We start from the raw sequence: 27988 nt of genomic DNA, 5'->3' as shown, positions 1-27988 counted from the left end.
GCTTCCAGAAAGGCCAGAGGAGCAACGGAGACCGCAATCAATATTTGTTCAAAGTGTGAATGGCTGAAGGCAAGGGAAGAGGTGTGTTTTGAAAGTCCATCCTCAGCCTCCCTGCCAACCACACCCAGAGGGCACTCCCCTCCCTGGTAAAGGATAAAGGCTCTCCGCATCAAGGAGGGCTGTAGGAAAGCAGCCAGCCCTTAGTTACCACAGCCTGTTGCTCGGGAGGACGGTAGTTGCTGAGCCATGCCTAGGTACACGGTGCACGTGCGTGGGGAATGGCTGGCTGTGCCCTGCCAGGATGCGACGCTCACTGTTGGCTGGCTGGGCCGTGAGGCCGTGCGGCGCTACATGAAGAACAAACCAGACAACGGTGGCTTCACCTCGGTGGATGAAGTGCGATTCCTTGTGCGCCGCTGCAAGGGGATGGGCCTGCTGGACAATGAGGACCTGCTGGAGGTGGCCTTGGAGGACAATGAGTTTGTAGAAGTGGGTGAGTGGCCCTCTGGGGAATAGAGTGAACTAACTTCCTTGGCATGTCCTGGAGGAAGTCACCCTCCAGTCAGGGAACAGGATGAGAAAAATGAGCTTGGGAACTTGCCTTTGGGGGGAGCCTCAAGTTTAGCTTTATGATCCACCTTTTCCCCAGCCTGAAATGGATGGAGAGAGGCAGGTCACAGTGACAGTCTGGACTTGAGCCCAAGGCTGCAGATTAGAGTCCCTTGCAACTACAGAATCCTTCTGTAAGTGATTGCCAGTGTGGAAGTGGGAGCAAGCTAGACCCAATCTTCCACTTAAATCCCTTGGCTACCTTTCTGCTTTACTGCGTAAAGATGCTAAAACCGTGGGAAAACGTAGGAAGACACGGTCCAGGTGCTGTTGCTAGGAAACGCAAGCTCAGTACATGGAGGGGTCATTCCTGGGTCTGACACTTGTCCTAATGTGATACCCTGTGACCTGCAAGGCTCCTCTCTCCCCTTCATGTTTCAGTGATTGAAGGGGATGTGATGTCTCCTGATTTCATTCCATCACAGCCAGAAGGAGTTTTCCTGTATCCTTTCTGCATTCTCTTTGGTCAGCGCTGGGGGGCGGGGGTTGGGGGGTGGTCCTGACATGGTGGGACTGGGGCTTTTCCACACCAGTATGTTCCTTCACCTGGCTTCAGATACAGCAAATACCGGGAGCCTGAAAGGGTAAGCTGCAAGCTATTCTGTGTGTTTATGTGTGGGGAAAATGAAGCCCTGTCATGGCTGGTGTATGCCTCCTCCCACCTACCACACCCTTCCTCTTTAAGGAGGAGGAGGAGGGTACACCTGAGTGAACACTACACTAAAGACAGGTTTCATCCAGCTCAGAATGGTACTAGGGGACCTGATCTCTGCTTTTCTGACTTTCCTTGCCCAGTGTTCCCGCATGCCAATGCGTCAGAACAATAGTAAAATATCTTTGGAGTCAGGCCAGAACCAAGGCTACTCCTTAGAAGTCCTCCTTTCCATTCACTGAAATCACCCCTCTTGTGTAGTACATTGCCTTGGATGGAGACAGTTTGAACACCGAGGATCTGGTCAACCTGGGCAAGGGACGGTACAAGATAAAGGTACGTGGGGGGCAGACCACTAGAACAGTGCCCTTCCTTTCCTACCGCATGTGGAGGGCTCTCGTATGCTCATTCCTGGCCAATGCTATCCTAGCTCACATCAATTGCTGAGAAGAAAGTGCAGCAGTCCAGGGAAGTCATCGACAGCATCATAAAAGAAAGAAAAGGTACCCTCTTCTCCCTCGGGATGTCCCAGCGTTTCCTTCATGGACAAACATAGGAATAAGACCCCAGTGACATCTAATCACAAGAGTGTCTATTTATTTCTCTTTTACTCCAGTTGTTTATGGCATTACCACGGGTTTTGGAAAATTTGCCAGGACTGTCATTCCTGCCAATAAGCTGCAGTAAGTCTCAAACGCAGACGCTCATAACTCCACCTGCCCCAACTTTTGAGATTTTGTTCCCATGAAGATCGTCCACATATTTTAAAAAAGCACATTGACGTTTGTTGAGTGCTCACTTCAGACTGGTGGTCCTCAACCTTCCCAAATCTTGACCCTTTAATGCAGTTCCTCATGTTGTGGTGACCCCCCAACCATAACATTATTCTCATTGCAGGTTCATAACTGCAATTTTGCTACAATTACAAATTGTAGCACAGAATAATCTGATATGTGAACCCCATAACCCATCCTGATATATGAGCCCCACAAAGGAGTCGTGACCCACAGGTTGAGAATCCCTGCTTTTGATCAAGCCACATAGCCCTAAAAGACAGTCAAGCTTCTCATGTTCCTGGATGGGTAGTGTGAGGCTTGGATTGACTTGTATTCAACTCATCACAAGAGAACAAGACCTACTGTGTGCTTTCCCTGCATGCAGCAGCTCATCTGAACTCCTCCCTGATGTTTCCTTATATTCTCAGCTGAGAGAGTATGTCTAAGAGGGTTCTCACCTTTCTCTTCCAGGGAGCTTCAGGTCAACTTAGTCCGTTCCCATTCTTCAGGTAAATTGTTCCTAGTATTGGGTGCCTCCAAACCCATGTTAGCACGTGTGATTGGCTAGTATAGTGTGAGTCCAATGCTTCTGGTCACAACAGCTGGGGTGTTCCAAACGCATCCCAAGGGCTGGATGATCGGGACCCAGGAGTGTGAGCAAGGCATCATCAGACCAGACCAATCTTCCTCTGCAGCTTAGAAAGCAGAACGTGTCTGGTAGAAGGATGAGGTTGAGATAGGAGAGAGTGTGCCGGCCTATGAAGAGACTGGTGCATTTAGGGGAGAAGACTAGCATTGGGGCACGAGCTACATGGAATGAGCCCTGGACCCATCACACTGCAGGAGCTTGTGCCAAGGCCTCCCAGTAGTATTCTGAAGCTGTTTGGGCTGGTGAGGTTCCCTGAATGACGGGGCTTTGAGAAGCAAGACAGGCAAGGGGGAGCACCATCCACCCAGTGTTGAAAAGCCAGGGGAAGACTGGCAAATTGGGAAAGGGTCTGAAAGGTGGGGGCAGGGAGCAGGTTGGAGGTGGAACAGGATATTTGTTTTTCTCTCCAAGAAAATGGCAATTCTGCTTTGTAGGTGTTGGGAAGCCACTCAGTCCTGAGAGGTGTCGGATGCTCTTGGCTTTGCGGATCAACGTCTTAGCCAAAGGATACAGTGGGATTTCCTTGGAGACCCTGAAACAAGTTATTGAAGTATTTAACGGTAAGGCAATGTATCCTTAGCCCGGCCTTTCAGAGAAGCTGGCTATACACCACGAGGTAGACTTGGATGGCTAGATGCTAAGATGAAAAGGGAAATAATCAAGATGAGTGTAAAACCAGTCGGCAATCAGGTAGCAAGAACTGGGAGCTCTAATTGTTCCCAGGAAGGGCAGGCTATCTTGTAGCTTTGATCTAGTATTTAAGATAAGCACGTACCCTGCCAGGATACCTTTAAGTTCAGGTCTATACAGAGCTTTCTATTCAGTGTTGCCCATACATAATGGGAAATGAACCAAGTCATCCACGATCGTAATTCCTGGATGATATCCATCCCCAAGACAATGGTTCCAGTTGGCACCCAGGAATCTGAAGTCTTAATGTTCCCCAGATGATGGACAGGTTGCACTAGAACATGGAAATCTAACTCTGTAAAATGGTAGGGTCAGAAATCTAACTCTGTAAAAAGGTAGGGTCAGAAACGTGACAAGGTTAATAATTGATCTAGTCATGAAGCCATTGTGGGATAAGACATGATATCAGATTTGCAAGGCTCAGGAAGCTGTCCCTTCACACAGCTGAGGACAAAATATCAGGTCAATGGGATTCTCAGGGCTCCTTGGGGAAAAGGGATGGGAAAGGAAGCAATGTCTCTCGCCGTCATCCAGAGAAGACCAAATGCTTGAGTTGCTACGCTACGGGCACAGGGGGACTCATAAGTGTGACTCGCTGGCCAGTGGAGGGCACAGCCTACAGGCTAAACTAGGGTGGTCTACACAGGTCCATAACGATCCCATTACATAGTAACAGGCAGATCCACTGCACCACAAGCCTCAAACCCAAGACAAGTAGCTCTCTAATCTTGAGCTCTGAGAGAAGACTTTAAGGCATCTCTGGGACCCTGATGCTCTGAGAATTTCCCAGATCAGCTGTAGTCAGGAAGCTGGTCCATGGTTGGCAGTGATGTCATTCAGCAACATTTGGGGAAATAGGAACATAATCATCAGGGGTTTTACTTAAACTGAAGCCTTCAGTTTTTGGGTAACTTTTGAAGGGAATTTCTTTAAAAAAGCACATGCTCATGAATAAATTGTGATAGTGTTTGGGGTAGTAGCTGAATGACTGGAGAGAGAGATAGAAATAGAGATAGATAGATAGATAGATAGATAGATAGATAGATAGATAGATAGAGACTCAGACAGAGACAGAGAATATGTGCTTTGCCTATGAATCTATTGCCCTGAAAGAACTTTGCTAATAATACTTTGATGGGCCACATTTCTAGAATAATCCATCTTTTTTTAAAGTAGCCATTTACACATTTCTAACCATGCTCCAATAGCTTTTAGTGACTCCTCATAATCTGATCACCTGAGTGTCCCTTAATTCTGTACATTGATGGTTTCTAACTTTTCAGTCTCATAAACCAGGGTGTGACCATCAGTTGCTAGTTGCTGAGATATTCCTAGAATTCTAGGAGTAGAGTCATGACAACCTGAGCACCATGTCCTTCCCTCTGGATGTCTGTCCCCCACATTTCCTCTCCTCCCTTCTTTTCTCTTTCTCATTTCCTCCCTTCCTGCCTTCCTTCCTCTTTTCTTCCCTCTACCACCGTCACCCTCCTCTTTCATAAGAGCTCAGATGCTTCCTGGCAAGGGTGGGGTAGGGTGTGATTTTTGAAACAGGGTTTTGATGTGTAGTCCTGGCTGGCCCAGAAGTCACTCTGTAGACCAGTCTGCCTTGAATTCACAGAGATCCACCTGCCTCTGCCTACCCAAGTGCTTTAAGGAGTTTAAGGATTATGCCACCTTTCCTGGCTTAGCTGGTTCTCTTAAGCATTACTTGTGCCTGGGATATTATTCTTGGGTGTTTATTATACAAAAGGACTCTACACTCTGTTGTAAGTGAGGGATGACTTCACAGGCAACCCAAAGATAAGCAAACCCTCGTTCAGCCTCTTGACAGGTGCTTACTTCTCTTGCAGCCTCCTGCCTGTCTTATGTTCCTGAGAAAGGAACTGTGGGTGCCAGTGGAGACCTTGCCCCACTCTCTCATCTTGCTCTGGGGCTCATCGGAGAAGGAAAGATGTGGTCCCCAAAGAGTGGCTGGGCCGATGCTAAATACGTAAGTCTCACACAACAGCTCCAGTTATAGTGATCCTCCAGGAGGTTTGTTTTGTCTCCTCAGTTACAGACTAGGAGTCAGACTAGGGGATATGTGGATGTAGTGGGGAAGTGGGGGAGTATTATTGCTAGTTTTAATTTCAGGAATGTATTCTGCACTCACAGGACTGCTGGTGCCCAATGGGGAGGTCACACTGGGTCACAATTGTATTTACTTGCAAGCTTTGGTTACAGGTACAGAGTTGTGAAAGGCAACGATTGCTCGGTGGCCTCTAGAAAGGATGGCATTTTCCTTAATGAGCTCTTCAGAATGGCTTGTTATATACAAAGCTTTTAGCGTTTTCTTCAAGTACAGATTCCAACTGAGCAGCCCCCACAACATCATTTAAAGTGTCCTTTATGAGCAGTTGATGAGGGGTAGTCTAACTGTAAGGGAAAGAGACAGAGGACCAAGGAGGAGGAAGAAGAGGCTAGATCATCCTTTGGGGAACCTGGTTTCCAGGTTATTCTTTCTTCGTGCAGCCCACCTTGGTTCTGTCTCTGTGGACAATGTTTCCACAACCTTACCTTTGTATGGCAACCAGCCTGACCTTGGTTAAACACCAAGGACAGTCAGGGCTGGAAGAAGAAAAAAAGTGATTCCCCACAGTCCCTCCCTCCCCAGGTTCTCCATGGCAGAAACTTGAGTTTGCCTGCTGCTGAGTGTGCTCTAGGCTAAGCAGATGGTCCAGTGTTTTGTTTCCTCTTTTTTTTTTTTTTTTTTTTTTTCTGAAAATTCCACTAGGAATCTGCCCTCTCTGTCCCTTTAATCCTTTCCAGGGCCCACACACATGTGGTTGTTTTTTAGTCGTTTCCTATATCTGCCCTCAGCATATAGCCTATTAATGACCTGCTCGCCCTGAACTTCCTGCTCACCCTGAACTTCCTGCTCACCCTGAACTTCCTGCTCACCCTGAACTTCCTGCTCACCCTGAACTTCCTGTTCACCCTGAACTTCCTGTTCACCCTGAACTTCCTGCTCACCCTGAACTTCTTGTTCACCCTGAACTTCCTGCTCACCCTGAACTTCCTGCTCACCCTGAACTTCCTGCTCGCCCCGTACTTGTGGGCCTTTCCTCTTCCTACTCTCAATCCTAGCCCACTCTCCTGCAGTGAGAGGCACCCAGACCTGGAGAACTGGACAGAGTGAAGGGGCACCTGTCTGTCTTGCCCCCACTTTAGTTCCACCTTCCTTTCCTTCTCCAGGAGAGCCTCAGTTTAGCAACACTGTTTACTTCTGTTATGCAAGAGAATGAACATCTGTCCCTTTCTTCTTGGGATGTTGGCTCTACCTAGTTAAGGAGACCCATAATCTCCTCCTTATTAGGGCACACACATTTGCCCCCCAAACCTTGTCCCCAGTGACAGCAGATGCAGAAATAATGGCAGAGGACTATCTGGGGGTCGTGCTTTGGATTCAGAAGCATATGGACAGCCAGTTCTGAGCCCAGCCTGACTGGAGAGTAGGTCTATCTGGGTGAGTCTCAAAGCTTGAGGCCCAACACAGAGGAACTGGAAAGCAAAATTGTTCTGTAGGTAATCAAGAGTCTAATAGTTGCTAAGTCTGCTTTCAAACTAAACAGGGGTAGATGCTGGCCCTGAGAACCCAGTTAGGACAAGCTCGTATAGGCTTAATCTTTTTAAACTTTGGAGCTAAAAAGTGTTTCACTGGGCTCCATGTGAAATTAAAAAGTAAACGAGTATGTCCAGTAATAACAATGCACATGCTTTTAATCATTCAACAGGTCCTAGAAGCACATGGGTTGAAACCAATTGTTCTGAAGCCAAAAGAAGTAAGTCAAGAAAAACTTGTTTGTGCTAACAAATCTTTACATATGTACTGTTTCCATTCTTAATACCAGCCTCATTGGTTCCTCAAACTAAGCACAGTTTCTGTGTTGATTGACAGATTGACAGCTGCTCACTGAAGAAAGGGCTTCCCTGTGAGCATTTAAGATTAGTCATGCTGTAAGTCCGTGAGGATTCTCTAAGAATATGAGCCTCAAATATGGTTTTCTAGAGAGCTTGATGAGATATGCTCAGTTGAGGCAGTTTAAGATGCTCTCAGCCGCAAGTTTGGACAAGGATATTCTTAAGATGCCTTGTCTATGAGGATGAGGTTAGTAAACAATTCGAGGGCTGAAGATGGTACACACACAGTGCACCTCAAGGCCACTCGGCTGCTTTGGGGGAGGTGTCAAACAGTAAACAGATATGCTTTGGCCAGATCCGGGCTAATGATTCCAGATAGGAAGCTAATCAGCTTCGTAAATTTGCAGGACCACTCCATACTTTTCAAAAACACACAGATGCTGGAGTCAGCAGACGGGCTAGTTTCACTCTGCAAGAGCAGAAGCTACCAAATGTACTTAGCTGTGGACTCATTACCGTAAGCACAGTAGGAAACTTTGTCCCCTTCCCCCACAGGGCCTGGCACTCATCAACGGGACACAGATGATCACTTCCCTGGGCTGTGAAGCCGTGGAGAGAGCCAGCGCCATTGCCCGGCAAGCTGATATTGTGGCTGCCTTGACCCTTGAGGTGCTGAAGGGCACCACCAAAGCCTTTGATACTGGTCAGCAGGTTCTCTTTGGTTACTCATTCATCGGGGCAAGCCGGTTGACATTTTTAGGCTTGGAGGTGGAGGGCGTGGGCAGCAGGGAAGAGTGAGAAGACCCAGATACCCCAAGTAGACCAAGGACTACCACAGGCTCCCCTGAGCTCTGTCAGTGTCCGGGAACAATTCCGTTCCAAAGGCAGACGTTGGTTTTCGGAGTTAAGCGACCGGACCCAGGTCGGCCAGTGAGCTGGCATGCTAAGCTAGGTGTTGTTTAAGGAGTCGGTTTGTAAGTCTTGAGACTCCAGCGGAAGTGGTTGAGGAGAGATCAGCTAGGGATGTCCTTGTAAGGACCTAAGTTCAACCCAGAGCTGACCTTTAAAAAACTGCACTTGGCGGTTCATACGTGCACGCCCAGAGTTCAGGCAATGGGGACAAACAGATCCCTGGGGCTCCCTGGCCAGCCTAGCAAAACTGATGAGTTTTGGGCCAATGAGAGGCTCTGTCTCAAACTGAAAAAATAAGGGGGGGAAAGATGGAGAAGAGCTAAAGAATTATATCCACAATTTCTCTGGCTTTTGTGCATACATCCGTATACACCCAGGCACCCACTCATGTCCTTACACACACACACACACACACACACACACACACACACACACACACACGTTAGGATTGCTCTGGTAAGAAAATTGGGAAGGCAAAAGCGATATAAGTATTTCCATCCTCTCTAGATACAGTTTATGAATGGTGTAATAATAACTCTATGTTAATAAGAAGCAGAATGAAAAATGTCCCAGATAAATTAAGCTACTATGCACGCTCCCTGTTGTCATAGGTCCAGTTCCTTTAAGAGTGGGTCTGGACTCTTGACTGACATTTCTAGTGGGCTCTGCATACAGTTAGCACCACAATATGTCCCATAGAGACAATTGAGCAGATGGGGGAGATTTACCTTAGGGTTGAAGTATCTAATATTCTGCATGATAGGTAAGGACCCCCAGGACTTCAGAGGGCTTGGCCAGCACCATGGCTGGTCCTCTACCCTCCACGGTTCACTCAAATGTCTGAATTACTCAGACTCATTCGCCTCCTTCCGTTCCAGACATCCACGCCGTCCGCCCTCACCGCGGGCAGATCGAAGTCGCTTTCCGGTTCCGGTCCCTCTTGGACTCGGATCACCACCCTTCAGAAATTGCAGGTCTGGACTAGTTTGAGCAGGCTCGTTAATGCCGGTGTGCCTTGGAGAGATCGATAACGTGTTTGTTGCTTGTTTTCTTCCCCTGTCTCTCCTTGCACAGAGAGCCACAGGTTCTGTGACCGAGTTCAGGATGCATACACCTTACGCTGCTGTCCACAGGTAAAGTCAAGAAACATGGAGACCAACAAAGGCTCTTTCCCAGTAATTCATCGGGGAGAAAACAGATCATGTCATGACCGAATGCAATCTATCTCTCTGCTGCTGCTAAAAATAGTATATTTTATACTCCCATGTCTCCAGTTCTTGTCAGATTCTTACTGGGTAGGCCAAACCTCCTTTATCTGGATCTCTGCGTTCATAGACTACAACAGTTAAGTAGTATGAAAGAGGGAAAGACAATCAATCAATCTAGGATGTTTACTGGAAAGTTACTGTCAAGTCCTTGAGGCTTACGTTATCTGCATTTTATGATCCAGTCCCACAAGAGTCTCCTAGACAACTTTAAGAAGTGGGTGTAGCTTTTTTTGCATGATCTGACTGATGAGAGATTACAGTTGTCTCCAGAAATGATTTGTTAGTCAAGTTCTGGTGAAGAGAATAAAAGGGTGTTTTCCCTAAAGTAAATATCCTCATTTTGTGTGACTCAACAAGTCCTATTTAAGTACCGTATAAAACCATAGTTCAGAAACATCTATGGGAAAGAATTGCCAGATGAACTGAGTCATTAGAATAAGTCCTGGCTGAAGAGCCCCCACTACTCTAAGTAGGATCCCTGGCTCCAAATGGCGGAGCTCCATTATCAGTGTCTTCTAAATACTGAATTTTCTCAGCAGTGAAGTCCGTACGTTCTCCCATTTTCCAGTCAGGACCTGATGAGCAGGGTTCAGTACCTTCATGCCCAAGATTACATCATTAGATCCTTATCTCCTGGAATTCTGGGAGAAGCTCTTAGGTGTACTGTGGCTTTCCTGGGTCAAGGTCCAGGGTGACTATTTATGTGTGAGCATCCTTAGTGTGGTTTTTTTATGCTTCAAGGACATCAACACCTCTAGGGCTACCATCTGTGCGATCCCTATGGTGCTGGGGCATCTGATCTACTTCCTACGAATAATAAGGAAGTTTCCATTGTCTTTCCAAATTTGTTTCTGTTTCAACCAGAAACCTAACTTGCCCACATCCCATCACTGGTACGGAAGAGAGATTCTTTGAGGCTAGAGCTGGCACTTTTTCCTACAAGCATGATGTTTAGCATGTTAGCCTAATATACTTTTTTGTCATTTTTCAAATGTATTTATTCTAATTTGTTTCCCTGAGAACTTTGATCAGTTATAATTTTTATGATCATAACTTCAAGGCAGTTAGTTACAAGGAAAAGCCTGAAGACAGTATCTTACAAGAATATTAGCATTTTTAATTGGGTATTAACTAGACATCTTATTTTGATCGTGCTCTTAGGTCCACGGTGTGGTGAACGATACAATAGCATTCGTGAAGGACATCATCACTACAGAACTGAACAGTGCCACAGACAATCCTGTATCTTTTCAACGTTCTGCACATGCACAGTTTTCTCCGGGTGGCTGAGATAGGCTCTCCTTACTCAATCCTTCTTAAAGAGTCTGGGCCGAGTTACTTTATTTTGTCATTAGATGAGTTAGTCCCTGAGGCTAAGCGCCTGGGCAGCTTCTGCTAGATTCTGAGCCTAACAAGCCGTGCTTTCAAAACTGTCCCGAAAAAGATTAAAAGCTACACCGTCAGCATTTGTGGATATGATTTCACAAAGCCGCTGGCTAAAAACCCACTATGGGGGCTGTTGTGTGATTAGGCTGGCTTTCACTTCTGCAGTCTGGTTCTAGTGATGCCGGATGTCTTAAGTAGAAAATGTTTCCGATGAGGTAAGGTTTCAGGTTCCTTTCTTAAGGAGGGCTTAACTCAGGCCACAGTTTATGTTTCTGTATTGTATACATGGTAAGAATGCTTCCATTCTTTAGAGAGGGAGGGGCTCTTAACAGGAGCACTTTCCCCCAGAGAGTCTGGTTTTGCCCTTGGAAGCTGAGATGATCAGTCAGGGTACAGTCTTCATGGAGGCATTGCTGCCTTTGCAAATAGGCAACCCTCTTAGGAGCCCTTTCTTCCCTTTCTACGACTGCCTCAATTCTGAACACTGGGAAAAATGGCTTAAAGGAGCAGCTAGGAGAGCAACTCCAGAGCAGCCCGGCTGAGCTGATGGCTGGTTGGTTACTCAACAGCTGTGTTGGGCTTCTCACCTGAGGTTTGAATTTGCTGATCCTGTAAGTCTATTTCAGGATTTTGTTTATGTTCTCTAGCATTGCTTCGTGATAATCCTTGGAGTTAAGAATGCCCCATACATTTCAGCGATGACACACTCCCCAGAAGAAACAGGTTTTTGTGCATGATCTTAGCTCATGAGTTTGTTCTAGAATGAAGCAATTCTATGCTGGCATGGCTAGACCTTACAGGGTAACTCAAAAGTTAAGAGGGATGAGATTCGCAGAAACATCCTGGATAGGGATGGCAGTTTGCTATTTAATTTTTCCTCAGCCATAATTTCAGCCCCAAGCTCTCTACTTTCTTAATTAAAAGACTTGATTTGCAGGTAGTTGAGTTTGAGTGCCTCTAGTGCTGATATTACCTGAGGGGACAGGTTCTTGGTGTTCCACAGCACCCAGGGTTAGGGAAGATGGAAGTTGCTGAAATCTAATGACCTACAAATTTGGGAAGCAAGAGGCTAACACACGTTCAGTTTCTAAATTAAAGCAGCAGTCAGTCAGTGCAGGGATTAGGACAGAGAGAAGAGTGTGTGTGTTGGGGATTGAGTGTAGGACATTTCCCATAGCAAAATCTTTGTACTCGCAAATCCCTCTGATACTTGAGGATAACCTACCTCTCTTCCTGTATATGTTAACTCCTTGCTAGCTTACCTAATACAATGTAAACACTATATAAGTAGTTGCTTTGTTGTATTATTTAGGGAATAATGACAAGAAAAAGTCAGCACACAGTATAAACACAATGTTTTTTCTGATTATTGTCATTCAGAGGTTGGCTGATACTGAGATGAAAATTAGTTAAACATATTGTTGGGGGGGGGGAGAGAGAGAGAGAGAGAGAGAGAGAGAGAGAGAGAGAGAGAGAATGCATTAACTTTTAGAGCCAGGAAGGAGAAACTGTTACTGCTTTGCTCTTGTGTCTGCTGGCTCAAGCAATGTGTGTGATAGACTGGAACTATCTCTGGGGACACTCAAACCTCTGAGTCCAAAGTTCCCTCCAGCTGAAGTGGGTCAGTAGGATCTGTTGCCTGCCATCTGTTTTTGAACGCTGCTGCAGGAACTCAAAGGACAGAGTGGGAAAGCAACCCCAGCATTGATTATTATAGACCTTTTGATGGATACCTGTCAACCACACCTTTCATTTAACAGCTTCTATGGAGCATGGATTTATATCTCCATGGAAGAAATAGAATTTGACTTCAAACAAATGGTTCATGACCATAGTTTTAGCTTTTGACTATAAGTGTTAAATTGGCAGATTATAAAAGTTACAGGGGTTGACATCTCTGATCTCAAGAGGAAATATTTTATGCCCCATGCCTTTTGGTTCCAATTACATGGAAATAATTTACCTTCAGTGTGTGCGTTTGTACGTGTGTGTGTGTGTGTGTGTGTGTGTGTGTGTGTGCTTGCATATGTGCACATGTTTGTGTATATGTGTATGTGTACACAAGTATGTGCATGTACACAAGTGTCCTTAAATGTGTGTATGTGCATGTGCCTGCATGCACATGTGTGTGTGTGTGTTCCTTTTTGTCAGTGGTTCTCAACTTTCCTAGTGCTAAGACCCTTTAATATAGTTTGTCATGTTGTGGTAACCCCCAGTCATAAAATTATTTTTGTTGCTACTTCATAACTGTAATTTTGCTACTATTATGAATTGTAATGTATATTTGTGTTTTCCAATGGTCTTTGGGGGTTGTGACCCACAGAATGAGAAACACTGTTTTATATCAAATATTGTTTATGGGAACATTTGTCCTTTCCCTATATTTGTGCAGTGACAGCCACCTCAATACTAAAAATAAGCAATGGGGGCAGGACCTACCTTTGATGGCCAATGATGTTAAGCCTTAACCTGTTTTGAAAGATGGTCTTTGCCAGTCGAGGGGAGACAATTTCGGGAGGAAACTTTCATGGTGAATACCCAGCCAAAGTAAGCTTTCTAAATGTGCTCCTAACAACGGAACGTGCATTCCAGTGCAGGCTGGCTAAACTGAGGTGTTTTTTAGGCCCTGGACTATTTGGCCATTGGCGTCCATGAACTTGCCGCAATTAGTGAAAGAAGAATTGAAAGACTGTGCAATCCTTCCCTCAGCGAGCTGCCTGCCTTCCTGGTGTCTGAAGGAGGTCTCAATTCTGGATTCATGATAGCGCACTGCACCGCAGCCGCCCTGGGTAAGCACAGGACTTTAGTCAGAACACAAGCCTGTCCACCCAATTTTCCCAGAAGTATCAGTTTTTGCCTTGGGAGCCCTGATGTTTCTCCTCTTTGATGTGTATTCTATCTCCCATGCGTAACACAGCAAGCAGGTTGACTCTTATCATTTTCCAGAGAAAAGGAAACCTAAACGATGTAATGCCGAAAGACAACATTGGGATAGTCAGGCATAGGCAATCGCCTCTGAGAGAGGAATCTGACATTGTATTTGACCTTCATTGATGTAGCTTTTCATCCACAGGGGGAAGGGAGACAGAGATGATATAGTTTATGGCAAACTGAATGATTAAATTTGGAGATATACTATTGGATCTACTATCAACTAAAAGATTAAGATGTTTTTGAAACATAAAAATACTTTCAAGAAGCAATGTGTCTCGTGGATGCTGGGCTTCTGTGCAGATGATTCCTGACTAGAGATTGCAGGAGGCTCATCAGAAGGAAGCCTCAAAGTTAGTGCCAGTGGCCTGGCTTATTTCTCCTCATTTCTTTGTAACATTAGTACCAAGAGGAGCGCACTGTTAATTTCCACTGGCCAGATGAATATTCAGAGACCCAAGAGGCTAGGTGGCTTTTCCAACATTGCACAGCAGTTAGATGGAAGGCAGAAGTCAAACACAGGCATATATGCCCCCACTACTACCATCTTGGTCATAATTTAAGAATTTAATTAACAGGTACTTTCAGTGTGTTGACTTAAAAGAAAATCAAGCAGTAAACTTGTTACAAATTAAAAAAAAAATCCTCAACCAGATATGAAGCAACGTTCAAAAAAACCAACCAACCAATCAAACAAACAAACAAACATAAACCTTCAATGGTGTCTTGAGAAAAACCAGGCATTAAAACAAAACAGAAATAAACTAAGCAACAAAATCAGGAGATGTCTTTACGTAAAAGTAATAAAAATCCAAACAACCAAACAAAAACAAATCAAAACAAAACAAATCAAGAAACCAGCATGCTTCATAGACAATGCAGATAGTTTTTAACGAATTTGGTCCAATGGTAAAACAAAACGAAACAAAATAAAAAAAAAACAAGCAAGCAAACAAACAAAAACCCAGAGCCCTTAAGGTCTTCAGCTTCCTTCTTCTTACTTGCTGTTGTTGGACCTGCTTATTATGTTAATTTGTTGTACTACTAAACTGGTAGCAGGTATTCAATTGTGGTTAGACAAGGGGTGTTCACCGCCCTGCTCTGCATTCGCAGATGAATCCTCTGCTGGTAAATAGCCTGCCCGAGTCTCTTTGTCATCCTGTGGTATTCGCCTTTCTCTGGGTATCAGGGTAATTGAAGTTGCAACACTTTGAGGAGGCTGCTGATCTTGGGTCTCATCTCCACTAGGCTTCTTACCCTCATCAATGGTGTCCTTTCTAGGCTGTCTCTGGGGAGGCAGGCTGCCACAGAATCATGGCCTGTAACCTGAAACACAGTCTCCTCCCTGTCCCTGTTCCTGTCCCTCTCCTTCTCTCTGGTCTACCTTGCTGCCTTGTTCTTCACCCCCAGCATGCTCTGTCTAGCCTGTCACAGGAGGGTTAGAGTAGGGTGGTCCCAGCATGTAGAAAGGGGAAAGCTCTGTAGAAAAAAGTGAGTGTACTTAGGCTCCCAGTCTCTCCCCAACCCTCATTATTCTGATAACCCTGCTGGTAAATTGTTGGAGGACCTGTACTTCACAAAGACGGTCTACAATGGTTGTAATGGGCTATGTATTTCCTGCCTTGGGCCCAAACTCCACCAGGACCTGTAACATTTCCTGCCCTCTGCATATCTTTCTTGATGTCATTCCTCTTGATGAAAACTCTGTTTCTTAAAATGAACCACTTTACTCTCTTGAAAACTGTCCATCCTGGGCAGGTGCTGTACATATAAGACTGCCTGGGGTACCAGCCTAAATGCTGTTGGGTTGCCAAGATGGTGGCTGGGCAGCTGTGGCTGCTCCCAGCTGTGATAGTCACTAGGCTGCTGGGGTAGTGGGGCTACTCAGGGTTCCTCTGCTTCTGCTACTGATTGATGTCAAGAATCTTGTGTTCATGATAAAATAGAGTGGGGCAGATTCAACAAACAAAAATGTAAGATGCCCAGTTCTGCTTGAATTACTTAGCACCTAAAATTAAAACAAAACTACCACCATCAATGGCAACTAGAACAAAAGCCCCAATTTAGCTGAGCACACTGTATTTTCTCTAACAATCGTACCTCTAAGGACTAGGGAACACGATGGCTAATTAAAAGCATCCAGTGGAGCTGAGCCGCGGTGGTGTACTTTCTTTATTCCAGCAGTGGGGAGGCAGAGGCAGGTGGATCTCCGTGAGTTCGAGCCCAGCCTGGTGTACAGAGCTGTAGGACAGAGAATCTCTAAAGCCCGGAGCTGCCATTTATAACTGTGTTCTGGCAAGCCTCTTCACCATTACTTCTGCAGTTCCCTGCTACACAGAGTACAGACTGGCATCCCTCTCTAAGAGGCTTGTCTTGTGGGGTAAATGAAATCACTGTTCATATAAAGTCTTGGCGCTCTGCCTGCCACAGGAGCACTAAGTAAGCAGTCATTTCTATTTAATAATAGTATCTCTTTTGGAGACGGGTTCTCACCGTGTAGCCCCAGCTGGTGGAGAACTCACAGGTAGACCAAGCTGACCTGGAACTTGTAGAGATTCTCCTGCCTCTGACTTCCCAGTGCTGGACTGCACGAAACACCAAGCTCAGCAATAATATAGTCTCAAGTCCTTCCTCACTAAAACTCATTACAATCAACCAAGAAAGGACCAACACGTTCACCTTCTTCTCTGGCCCAGAATCCTCTGTTTACTCCCTCTGTTGTCTCTAAACTACACCCTTAACACAGAGACTTCTCACTTCACGGTGGAGCAACAGTAATTAATTTCCAGAGGATGTTATGGCCCTTGGGAAGACTGACTTGGATGACTTCAGCCTCATAAGCTACCCACCCATGATGGTGTTCTTACTGAAAATGTTCCTTCCCTTATTGATCCTATCCTTTACCTTTTTGAACTTGTAAGTTTGTATTTTCTATAAAGGTTCTGGTCAGTATAACCCTCGGGATACAAGTTTTAGTGACCGAACCGTGAGATCTTGTACAGACCAGGACAAACTGATCACCCTAATATAAAGCTGGATACCTATGCCAGTGCTTCTCAACCTTTCTAATGCTGGGACCCTTTAGTAGAGTTCCTCATGCTATGGTGACCCCCACCCCCAACCATAAAATAATTTTCATTGCTACTTCAGAGCTGTAATTTTGCTACTGGTATGAATTGTAATGCAAATCTGGGCTTTCCAATGGTCCTACGTGACCCCTTTGAAAGGGCTGAGAACAGCTGTTGCCTTAGATCACAGAAAAGAAGAGGAGCTACTTTCTAGGTCAGGGGAAGAGAGAAGACTTCAAGTTTGACCTTTCCTAGCATCTAGAGCTGGGGATGAGAAACTTGAGAGTTTCAGTTTTCTTCCTTAAGGTGTAACGCCTCAGGTCAACAATGCAGCATCACGTGGGAGTTTATTAAAGCAAGCAATGGGGAACTCAGAGACCATCCCAAACTCAGTATCTGCCCTATAGCAGGATTATTGACTAATATGGAAACTCAGGCTTTCAAGACCCCCCCCCATAGATGCCACTCACTTCCCAGACATCTCTGGTTACCAGGAAGCTACTGTTCAAGCCAAGAACGCCTAATTGCATGGGTTGGAGCCAACGCCTCAGCTCCTTAGGATTGCCCAAGAGCTATAGGCCCAGCCTTGGTTCTCAATACCATCTCTAAATTCTAACCTGGCTCTTTCGTCAAAGTAAGCAAATCATCTTGAGTAGCTGGTCATATTAGTCATTCTCCACAACACCCTTCCCCCACTTGTCTTCCCAGCATGCTGAATGTGTCTAGTATTTTTGGCATGGTTTTACGATATAAGCATTCCCATATTTTTGTGTCCATCTTATCTCGGAACTCACCAGGATTTTAAGATACTTCCCACTTTGGGAGAATATTGACCCATGTGTTTTCCCACCGGGGCTCTGTGCCAGCTAGTAGTTGGATTGTAATCATGAACCCCCGGAGAGGGCCTTCCATACTGTGGAGACTTTGAGGGAGCTCTATGCTGTTTGGGCAGGGTTTCTCTTTAGGGTGGCTGAGTTACTGGCACTTGTGTCTTGCAGTGTCTGAGAGCAAGGCTCTGTGCCACCCTTCATCCGTGGACTCACTCTCCACCAGCGCTGCCACGGAGGACCACGTCTCCATGGGAGGATGGGCAGCCAGAAAAGCCCTCAGGGTCATCGAGCACGTGGAACAAGGTAAAGCCAGCAGCTGGAGGTGGGCCTCGTCCACAAATTACTTTCCTGGGTCTTTCAAGAAATAGAGCCACTGCCTACACAATTGGTATTCTCTGGAGACTCGGTGGGAAGACAGGTCCTCTGGCCCCTTCCAGAAACGCTAGGCAGGAGAGGGAAGTGTGGCTAAAGTGCTTTCTAGGCAGATCCTGTCCCTCACTGAATATTAAGAACTAAGGAGCTATACCTCCAAGGGTCCCAGCACTCACGCATGCTCATGTGCACGCATGGGCACACACACAAGCCATTAATAGTAAATAATAATAAAAACAAATATTTTCTTAAGATCATAATTCCCTTCCCTCTTTCCAAACTCTCGCATATACCCTCCCCCATTTCTCTCTTTCGAGTTTATGCTCTCCTTTTGAATTACCATTACCTGCACGTGTGTCTATGCATGTTCCTTTTTTCTTTCTTCAAAAGGAAAAGTTTTATTAAGGGAAAATTTTCTTGTTTACTTCTCACCAATATTTTCTGGCATGCTTCTGATAATATCAGAGTCACCTGGGTCGATGGCAGCCAGTGTGCACACTCTGTAGTATTTCCCACACGCTGTGCCCAGTTCAATATTATTGCCACTGTTGCGATGGACACCAGGTTTAGCCAAAATGGCGTAGTGTTCTATTTCAGATTTCCTCAAAGCCGGGCAGTAGTTGGCGAGGACAACCAACTTGGCTTTGCCTTGTTTGATCATCTTCAGAGTCTGTTTGTACCCAGCACGTACTTTCCATTTTTCATAACAAGCTGGAGCCTAGAGTCGATCCACTCCAGACACTTTTTTGTCTTCTTTGCGGCCACCATTTTCTTGCCTTATGTTCGGGATGACCCCCAACCAAGATGGCCAAGGAGCAAGACACATGTATTCCTAAGTGTAATCCTTCGGGTCTGTGCAATGTCAGTTCTATCTATGTTTCCTGGCTGTTTGGTGTCACGTGGCCTGCCGCTGAGCTCTTCCCCGTTGGAGACTTACTTGTACCGCTCATAGGGTCTGTAGTTGGCCGTAGTTCTTTGTATGGGCTTCCCCCATCCCCGTTAACATATGTATTTGTGTCATTCTCATTCAGCTCCTATTATAAATGCTTTCCTCTTGACCATCGTACCACACCTAACAATATTTAACAGCTGGGGGCTGGTGTCAGCACCAAACACAAATCCAAATGCTCCCAGCTGCAGGACCTCAGCCTTCCCATTGGGACTGTCAGCCGACATTCCTGCCCCCCACCCCTGTTTTAAATTCTGGTGCCCTGATTCCAAGCCTCTCTTCACCCAGCATCACCCTTGGCCCCTGCTTTCTTCCTGCTGGCTTTTGACTCAGCAGGAAATTGAACTCCAGACTCATCCTCCTGTAGGAAGACTGGCATTCTGGGTTTTCTGGTAGCTTCTTTGTGACCCCACTCTGGTGTTGATTTCAAACGGTGTGAAGAGATCTAGATTCACCCTGCTGTCAGAGACAAATGACTAGGCGAGTTGTGCTTGACCACCCTCTCTCTGCCATTCCAATTGCTGTTTATCTTTGGGGACAGTGCAACATTCTATTAGATAGAGCCTCCCTAAGTCCCCGAGCTGTCGCAGAATTGCCCAGGTCCTGTCCCATGAGGAAAGAATAGCAGAAGGAAAAAAAATGTTCTATTTTTCTGTAGGCAGCTATTTTCATTTATAATTCACCTCAGCCCTTTAAAGCGCACAGTTCAAAGGTTTTAGTATATTCACTGAATTGATCAATCATAAGTCTTAAACCATTTTCATCAATCTGCACCCCCAAAACCCTGACGTCTTTAGTTTATGACACCCCAACTTCCATATTTTCCCCAGTTTTAGGCAACCACTATTTTAGGTCCCTATAGATTTGTCTGTTGTGGGCCTTTCACATGAGTGGAATCACACACTGGGCGTTCCTTTCGTCTGGTTTCTTTTACCTAGCATGCTGTTTTCAGGGTCTGTTAGTGTGTTAGCACGTTTCCACCCGGTTCGTTCGGCTCTGCTTGTCCTGATCAACAGTCACACTTAATTCATGCACTCCAGTGGAAGGACTGGTTTGCTTGTGCATTTTGGCTGCTCAGCAATAGTTTTTATGGGGATGAATGTTTTCGTTTGTCTGGACTGGAATTGTTGGTTTATATAGTAGCTCCCCACCCACCTTTATGGGGATCTGGAGATGGCTCTCCACAGTGGATATACACTGCTGCATGGCCTACTGGCAGAATTTAAATGTATCTATTTCCCCACATCCACAGCGGGACTTGTCTGTCTAGCAGAAAGTTCTTCACTGAAACCATAGCCTTGAGTTCCTCTTATCCATCTCCACACCTTCTATCTAATTCATCAAGACACCAACCCCATCTTCCAGACACACCAGATCAAGCCCATCCCTACTTCTGATTAATCTCCTGTGGAGTCACTGTGTATTACAAAACAGGGTGAGCATCTGCAGATGTCATTCAGACCACACCATGCCCCATCTGAGAACTTGCCATCTACTTTCCGGCATTCAAAACCCTGTTGACCCCATTCCTTAGGCCTGCAAGCCTGGCAAGATCTGACCTTTTGCCACCTCTTCTCCCATGCCCTCGCTACCCCAGAACCACAGTAATGTCCTGCAATGCCAGGAAACACATTGCCTACAGCACCAACTCCAGGCATTTCTGCTCCCTTCCCCACTTCTTATAGCTACCCAATGTTCTCACACATCTTCCTTGGCCTCAGCTAGGGCAGCACCTGGCATATGCCCCCTTCTTATTTTTGTGTTGTTCTGTTTTGGGAGCACTCAGTGCCTCTGACACAGCTAGGATTGTTTGTCTTTCCTCAATGGCAAGAATCTTGTCTGCCTGGATTGTGTCACCAGGTGGGCCTGGTTCAGTTTTATTGCTCAGATATCTGCATAGCAATAAAGTCGGCATCGTCTGTCCAGATGGTTGCCTAGCGCATCAATGTTGTCCTCTCTGTAAAATGGCAGGGGAATCAGCCACAAACCAACAAGTGTCAGCTCTATTACAAACATGACCATTTGATTACAAGTGCTCAGCAAATAACCTCCCGATTTGGGGATCCAGGACTGCTGGCTCTAAGCATGAGACATGAGCCTGCTTATCACCAAGCCTACTCAGAATTTGCTCACGTAAGTAGCATAGGAGTGTGGAAAGTGTAGAAAGACACGTGTCACTTGAGCAGAGTATGTAAGAACGTGAATGAGGTCAACTCATCTTCAGCCTTTACGGAAACCAACATCTATTCAGAGAAGCAGACACTGGCCAACTTGACAACTCTTTGTAGTCATTAACAAAATGATGAAGGGCAGAGTTACAGGAGGAAAAGGTTGAACCTGATCAAATCTGAAGGGACTGGAAACGGCATCCTCAAAGGAGAACCCAAGATTAAGACAAGAATAATATACGGCCATCTCTGAACGTGCATGTGTGTGTGTGTGTGTGTGTGTGATGAATTACTGTTATGAGGGAAAGGGAAGGGGTATGTGAACACTCAGTTGGTTTAGGAAGACATGGGACATCCAAGAACAGATGTCAAAGCCTGGGGACAAACCTGGGTTATGGTCAGTGTGGAGAGGTGACTAAGGGCATGAGGGACAGGAGCATGGCTTTGATGAAACCAGGGATGACAGAGAACTTGAAGTACAATAGCTGACTGGAAGAAGGAAGGAAAGTGGGGCAAAGGGAATGCCCTCCCATAGAACACTGGGCAGCAGAGCTCAGAAGGGAGGGAAGAGGTGTAAAGTCAGGGTAGTCTTTCCGAAAGACCATAGGTTAAAAGTACTCGACATGCTTACAAGGTATCTGAGTAACACACACATCTGAGTAACATACACATCTGAGTAACATACACATCCGAGTAACTCACACACACATCTGAGTAACACACACACCTGAGTAACACACACATCTGTAGTACAGCTAAGGAGCACTGGAATGTATTTGCTCAGGGTACTTTCATTTCTTTTTAATTCCCAGTAAATTTTTGTTTTTCAGTACATTCTGATTACTGTATCCCCTCTGGTTTTCCTCCCCCATCTTCCATCAGATCCTCCCCCACCCATCCAACAACAAACGCCTTCTTTCTCTCTCCCTAGAAAACAGAAAGACCAATGAAACAAACAAACAAACAAACTAGAAGAAAACAGACATAAAAGAGAAAGGAAAAAAAGAAAAAGCACACCCCCCCACACAGATAGACACATGCACAAACCCCACGAAAACACAAAATTGGCTTCACCAACACCATTGCGTTTAACTTGTGTTTGGCTGTCCACTGCTAGGCACGGGCCTCCCTTAAGTGTAGTTTGCACACCCAGTGAGTTTTCCTTTGAAGAAAACTAATTTTTCCTTTGCAAGCAGTTGTGGTTTGGAGATAACTTCTGGGTTAGGGATGGGGGCTTGTGTCCTCTTCCTGTCTTCATCCTGGGATCCCTATGGCTTGAACCTGTGCAGGCCCTGGGCATGCTGTTACAGTCTGTGCGTGTGTGTGTGTGTGTGTGTGTGTGTGTGTGTGTGTGTGTGTGTGTGTTTATCCCCTGTTGGTGTCATCCATCCCCACTGGCTCTTACACTCTTTTACCTTCCCTTTTGCATGGATCCCCGAGGTCTAGGGTATAGGGGAGATCCACGAAGACTTCTCATTTAGGTCTGAGTGTTCAAAGATCACATTGTCCAGCTGTGGGCAGAACTACATTAGTTTCCATCTATGTCAGGAGGACTCTGATGATGCCCAAATGAGACACTGATCTATGAGTACAACAGAATGATACTAGGAGTCATTTTATTGCCAGGTTCTTTTATTAGAACAATGCTATCTGATTTGTCTCTAGGCCTAACTAGTCTCAGGCTCTTGGCCACTGGAGTAGCTTCTGGACTGGGTTTCATCTCATGGAGCAGCCCCTAAGTCCAATCAGATGGTGGCCGGTTGCTCCTACACCTTTTGTGCCACTGGGTACCAATGTATCAGGAGGCAGGCAGGTCACCATTGTAGACAGAGGGATTTGTACCTGGCTTGGGTTTTAGCTTTCCTGCCTAGTGGCATGCACAGTACCTTCCAGTCCCATGGGGTGAAGGCTCCAGGCAGGCGCCAGCTCACCTCCTCTGTGCTCGGTGAGGCTTGTAGGTGTCGGTTTGTGAAGAGCTAGCAGTAGAATTGGAAATAGCCTGAGTCGTTTGGGGGGATCCTATGGGAGCCCCTTCGGGCCAACAACTCGATTTGATGTGAGTGTTCACTTTGTGGTGTAGGAAGTCGAGCTGTGGCATCATTTCTCCTGTCATGTGATGCTTCCATTTACATTTATTTTGTACATGGATATATTTTAAGAATTGTCTATTGTACTAGGTTTCCATAGGACCCTTCAAATAGCCCTCCGTGTTTGCTGAGCCTGCCTGTATTTCCTTCCTTCCCTTCCCCTTCTCCATTTAATCTTCCCACTGCAGTCCTCCCAGACAGTCTCTCAACAGCTATACATCCCATTTCTCCTACCTTACAATTGCCTCCTTCTCCAGGGGCTTATTCCACACTTAACCTCTGTGGCTATTCGGTGCCCCCGCTGAAGGCTTAAACGCTGACATGCTTTGGGTAATTTTAATCCACGTGAATTTTACTTAAATGAAATGAATCCTAGAACTAGATGGCATTGCCATGATTCACCAGGCATTGGCAATGTGCTTGAACGACAGCTTGCACAGTAAGGGTAGACCTTGGGCTTGTTCACAAAGGAACACTGTATAAAAAGCATCCATCTGGATGAAGAATTGCCGTAGCCCTGACAAAGTTGATGGACTTAGGGAAGACCGGCTGGCTACAGAGCAAAATGCAGAGCGAAATGTGTCACAAGTGGCAACTCTAGAGTTTTTCAAAGTGTTTCATGTTTATTTTTTTTTCAAATGTGTGTTCCCTGTTGCTTTCAGTCCTTGGGGGCACAGTCTCAATGCCATTCCTCTTCGGAAGTAATACAACATATATCATAAGTCTCTACCTGCACCCAGTCTTGTAACTCATTTAATTTATAATATAATAACATAAAATAGTCACCACAGGGAGGCATTTGGTTGGCAAATATGGCAACCAAAGCAGAGGTCAATGTACTCAAAGCTGTACAGTCTTAACGTCAGTGATGGGATCTAAACCCAGGTTCAAGTCCACTACCTTCTCTGCTCAACATAAGGAGCCCAGCTCTCACCTCCGAGGGGATAAGAGTTTATTCTGGAGTGGAGTCTTTGGATGGCTAGGAACACAGATTTAGGCTGCCCCAAGTTCCATGTTTCTAACATGGTAACCGAGGGTGAACTTTCTACAGTGCTAGAACAAAAGAGTGTCCTAAATCCAGGCATTTCTCCAGCACGGGAGCAGCAGGTGGGTGGTTCCAGCAGAGCAGAGAATTCTTTGCCACAGTCTCAGATGCTATCTGGTGCTATTTTTGTTTGGAGGTTGGAGGGAGATGGTGATACGCTGTTACTAGTTCCCAGAAGGTTTCACAACATAGTCATGCTGATGATAGATCAGACACTAAGATTGATACTAATAGCCTACTAATAGTCACTGATGGCTATTAAGGACTAATGTCAGCCTGAGATGCTTTGGGTTTCAATCCTCAGTAATAACAAAGTTCCAATGAGTTCATTAGCTTTGTAGGACCTTTAACACAGGTGTGGCTCCCCCAGCCCCTGCCTGAGAACGTCAGTTCACAGCGGTTAGCCCAGATGGTGTGTTAGAAATATCTGACTTTGTGACTTTTGGTTTCTTCTGAAGCACATTACAAATTCAGGTGAGTACTGAAAAGTCGCAAGGGAGAGAGGACACATAACCCAGTATGGACCTAGAAGAAAAGTCACATCTTTATTTAGTAAAACTGGGGCTCCAAGCAAGGGTTGGGGTACTCATGCAGACTTCCCTTCTTATCCACACGGCACAAACCTGGCTGACAAACTTTGGTGAGTGTGGGAATTGGCGGATTAGGAAGTCTGCCTCTCTATCCTGCTAAATCGATTCTCCCGCTCATCAACGAAGATACAACCAGGAGGTTAGGAAAAAAAAAAAAAAAGAGGTTTAAAACTAACTTAGGGCCGGGGACTTATATAGCGCAGTTAGTATAGTGCCCGCCTCCTAGCATGCACAGGCCCTGGGTTCAACCCCAGCACCACATAAAGGGGTTGCAATAGCGCATGCGTGTAATGCCCGCACTAGGAGATGGAAGGCAGGAGGGCCGTTGGCTACAAAATAAGTTAGAGGCTAGCCTGCGAAACTTGAGATCCTGTCTCAAAATAAGAACAATAAAAAGCTACAAGCACGGTTGTAGGGTTACTTCATTTTACCAATACACAGAAAGCCAGCTGTCGGTGTAGTCGGCTCCTGAGAGAAGCAACCGTGGGTGGTTTCAGCCCCGTAAGGATGAAGCCAGACTTTAACCAGCTATTTCTCCCTGTTTTAGTGCTGGCCATTGAGCTCCTCGCAGCCTGCCAGGGCATAGAGTTCCTGCGCCCCCTGAAAACAACCACCCCGCTGGAGAAGGTGTACGACCTGGTGCGCTCCTTAGTAAGGTAAAGGCAACAGGTCTCTGGGACCCTGCCCCACTTCTGAACGGTGGGTGTCTGCAGACACACGATTGTGGCTGATGCTTAGATCTGCTCTCTCTATAGGCCCTGGATAAAAGATCGCGTTATGGCCCCGGACATCGAGGCAGCACACAGGTTGCTTCTTGACCAAAAGGCAAGCTGACAACTTTATGGTGGGGGGTAGGGCTGGAGGGGTGGGAGAGGGGGAAGTGAAGTGGGAGCTGGGTGTGGAGAGACTCTGTCTCAGCCGTTCTCTCCTGACTGTTCCTAGGAAGAGAAACTGATTTGTAAGGTGACTCTAAAAGACATTGGATAGTCCCCCCAACACACACACAAAGGGCCCAGATAGGACCCACATACTGACTATAGAAGGATTTGGAAATGGAAATGGGTTTTAACTGGAGTGTTGCAGACAGTATGAGGGAGGTGGCTCAGTAACCCTCTCTGCGATGGTAAAATCCTTTCTCTTGCTGTTAGCACAGCTGACACTGCCCAGGGAAGCAGGCACTGTGAAGTGCCAGGCTGCTACTGTGTCCTGTATCTGCCTGGTTAGGCAAGATACTGTTTTCTCTAATGCTTATCTCCCTTGGTTATGTTGACCATAGACTTAGGTAATTATAAATGCCTACAAGGCTGAGCCATCTTCTAAACTACATAGACACACACATCCACACATGCACACATACACATTCCATACATATTAATCCATATGTATATGTTATATACATATTTATATATGTCTACTATATAAAGTACATAACATGTACTTAATACATATACCTTTTACACATATATGCATATGTATATATGTATTTTTTAATGTTTTAAGCCCTTTGAATTATTAGTGTCCCATTCTCTAGAATCACTTGATTCTCTTTAAAACTTGTGATTCTGCTCTGCGAATAACTTCCCTTGTAAGCTTCACATGTCTTATTTTGAAGTAAGCCCTCATATTCTTTGAGGGGACACTTCTCTGCCACCAGTACAAAAACATGTGAGGGGCTAGCTCGAAAAGAATAAATATTCGTTTTAAAGACAGTATCTCATGCTATGGAGCGCAGACTGACTTAGAACTCACAGAGCAGCCCAGGCTGGCCTCTCGGGTGAAACAGAAATCTTTTCTTTTCAGCATATGCCAAAACCAAGAGCATTAGGAGTCAAGCAGGAGCCACCACACTAGCTGAGAATATATTTTGTAAGGTCATGGAGCAGAAAAGATTCCTTGGCTGTCAGGGAGCCCTGGTGGGCGGGGTGGGGGTGGGGGAAATGGGGCTTTAAGAAAATAGGTTGGCAGATGTAGAGGAAACTTGGCTATGCTTGTGACTCTTATCACCACATGCAAATTCAAGTTCCACGAAATGTATCTCAACTGAAGGGTGGAATCCGATTCTGATATGCTGGGACACAGGCCATATTTGCATATTTGTGGCCATGGAAACACAGCTGTGGAATTTACTGTCCCACCTTTCAGCTTCCAAGTCTTGCACTGTGGTACCCTGCCTTGCCTGAGCATCTGGCATTTTGCTATGAGCTGCCAAGGCTCTGGTGGGTTTTGTGTGTGTGTGTGTGTGTGTGTGTGTGTTTACTTGTTTTGCTCTGGAGGAGGAAGGAGTTTAAACACCTTTTAAAAAATGAGCATGTTTTTAGACTCTGTATCTTAAAACCCTTTAATGTATCCAACAAGTAATTGACACAGATTCTGTGTCAAACGTTCAAAAAAAACAAGCAAGAAAGCTGCAGTTCTGTTTGACCAGGCACGGAGGGTGCTTTGATTTGGGGCAAAGCTCATGTTTCATCATAGCATGTAGAAAACATCTTGTCTATATTTCGACTTTGTGCCTTGTTTTTTGCCTCTCAGGTTTGGGAGGTCGCCGCACCGTACATTGAGAAATACAGAATGGAGCACATTCCAGAGTCCAGACCCCTTTCTCCCACAGCGTTTTCACTGGAATCTCTCAGAAAGAATTCAGCCACAATCCCAGAGTCTGACGACCTTTAAGGGGCTTCCTCGAGGACAGGCACATCGGACTGTGCTCAGGAGAGCCCCCGGAACCACCTGTGAAGTGTAGACCTCATTTCTTTTCAAACATACCCTGGTTAGGCCACGGCAGCAATGCAGTGGCTGAACCCAGAGCCCTGTTCTTGCTTTCTTGTTGCTGTGGTTCGAGGAGTACTGGGTACTGGTTGTGGAATTTTCTTCCTTGATAATATAAACAGGCTGCGTCCTCTTAAAAACAGCCACATTTCCATAGGTTTGTCTCTACTCTTGGTATTAAGAAAACCAATTCAGAGCATTCTTTGTTTAAAAACATTAAATTTTGTGAACTTTTAAAAGAAAAAAAAAATTGTCTTGGGAAACTCTAATTGGCTGATTGTACTAGGCCATAATCTGACAAATACGTTTCAAGTCAGAATTTGTTCTTAAAGTCTCTCCT

At 45.6% G+C, this 27988-nt stretch overlaps 1 protein-coding gene and 1 pseudogene across 2 annotated transcripts; one reads left to right on the top strand and one right to left on the bottom strand.

The window, feature by feature from the left end:
- The first annotated feature begins 92 nt into the window (after positions 1 to 92).
- On the top strand, positions 93 to 27786 carry HAL (histidine ammonia-lyase). The gene is made up of 20 exons (XM_080935309.1): positions 93 to 493; positions 991 to 1051; positions 1166 to 1193; positions 1523 to 1597; positions 1692 to 1764; positions 1878 to 1944; positions 2509 to 2546; positions 3121 to 3246; positions 5227 to 5366; positions 7150 to 7197; positions 7832 to 7979; positions 9067 to 9162; positions 9263 to 9321; positions 10618 to 10698; positions 13324 to 13389; positions 13466 to 13631; positions 17840 to 17974; positions 25430 to 25538; positions 25638 to 25707; positions 27412 to 27786. The coding sequence occupies exons 1-20, from the start codon at positions 247 to 249 to the stop codon at positions 27550 to 27552; spliced, it is 1974 nt and encodes a 657-aa protein (XP_080791435.1). The 5' UTR covers positions 93 to 246; the 3' UTR covers positions 27553 to 27786.
- LOC308435358 (large ribosomal subunit protein eL30-like) lies at positions 18465 to 18811 on the bottom strand (annotated as a pseudogene). Its single transcript has one exon. The product of its transcript is annotated as a large ribosomal subunit protein eL30-like (transcript).
- Positions 27787 to 27988: the final 202 nt, after the last annotated feature.

Source organism: Micromys minutus (genome assembly GCF_963924665.1).
Source record: "Micromys minutus genome assembly, chromosome: 22".
Classification (NCBI taxonomy): Eukaryota; Metazoa; Chordata; class Mammalia; order Rodentia; family Muridae; genus Micromys; species Micromys minutus.
The sequence above is the reverse complement of the archived record's forward strand: the minus strand, read 5'-3'. Positions and strand labels throughout refer to the sequence as shown.

Excerpts from the sequence above, each read along its gene's own strand:
- HAL (XM_080935309.1), top strand. The coding sequence starts at position 247 with ATGCCTAGGTACACGGTGCACGTGCGTGGGGAATGGCTGGCTGTGCCC. Across the intron at positions 9,163-9,262 it reads CCACCCTTCAGAAATTGCAG|AGAGCCACAGGTTCTGTGAC; the intron begins GTCTGGACTAGT and ends CTCCTTGCACAG. Across the intron at positions 13,632-17,839 it reads CTGCACCGCAGCCGCCCTGG|TGTCTGAGAGCAAGGCTCTG; the intron begins GTAAGCACAGGA and ends TGTGTCTTGCAG.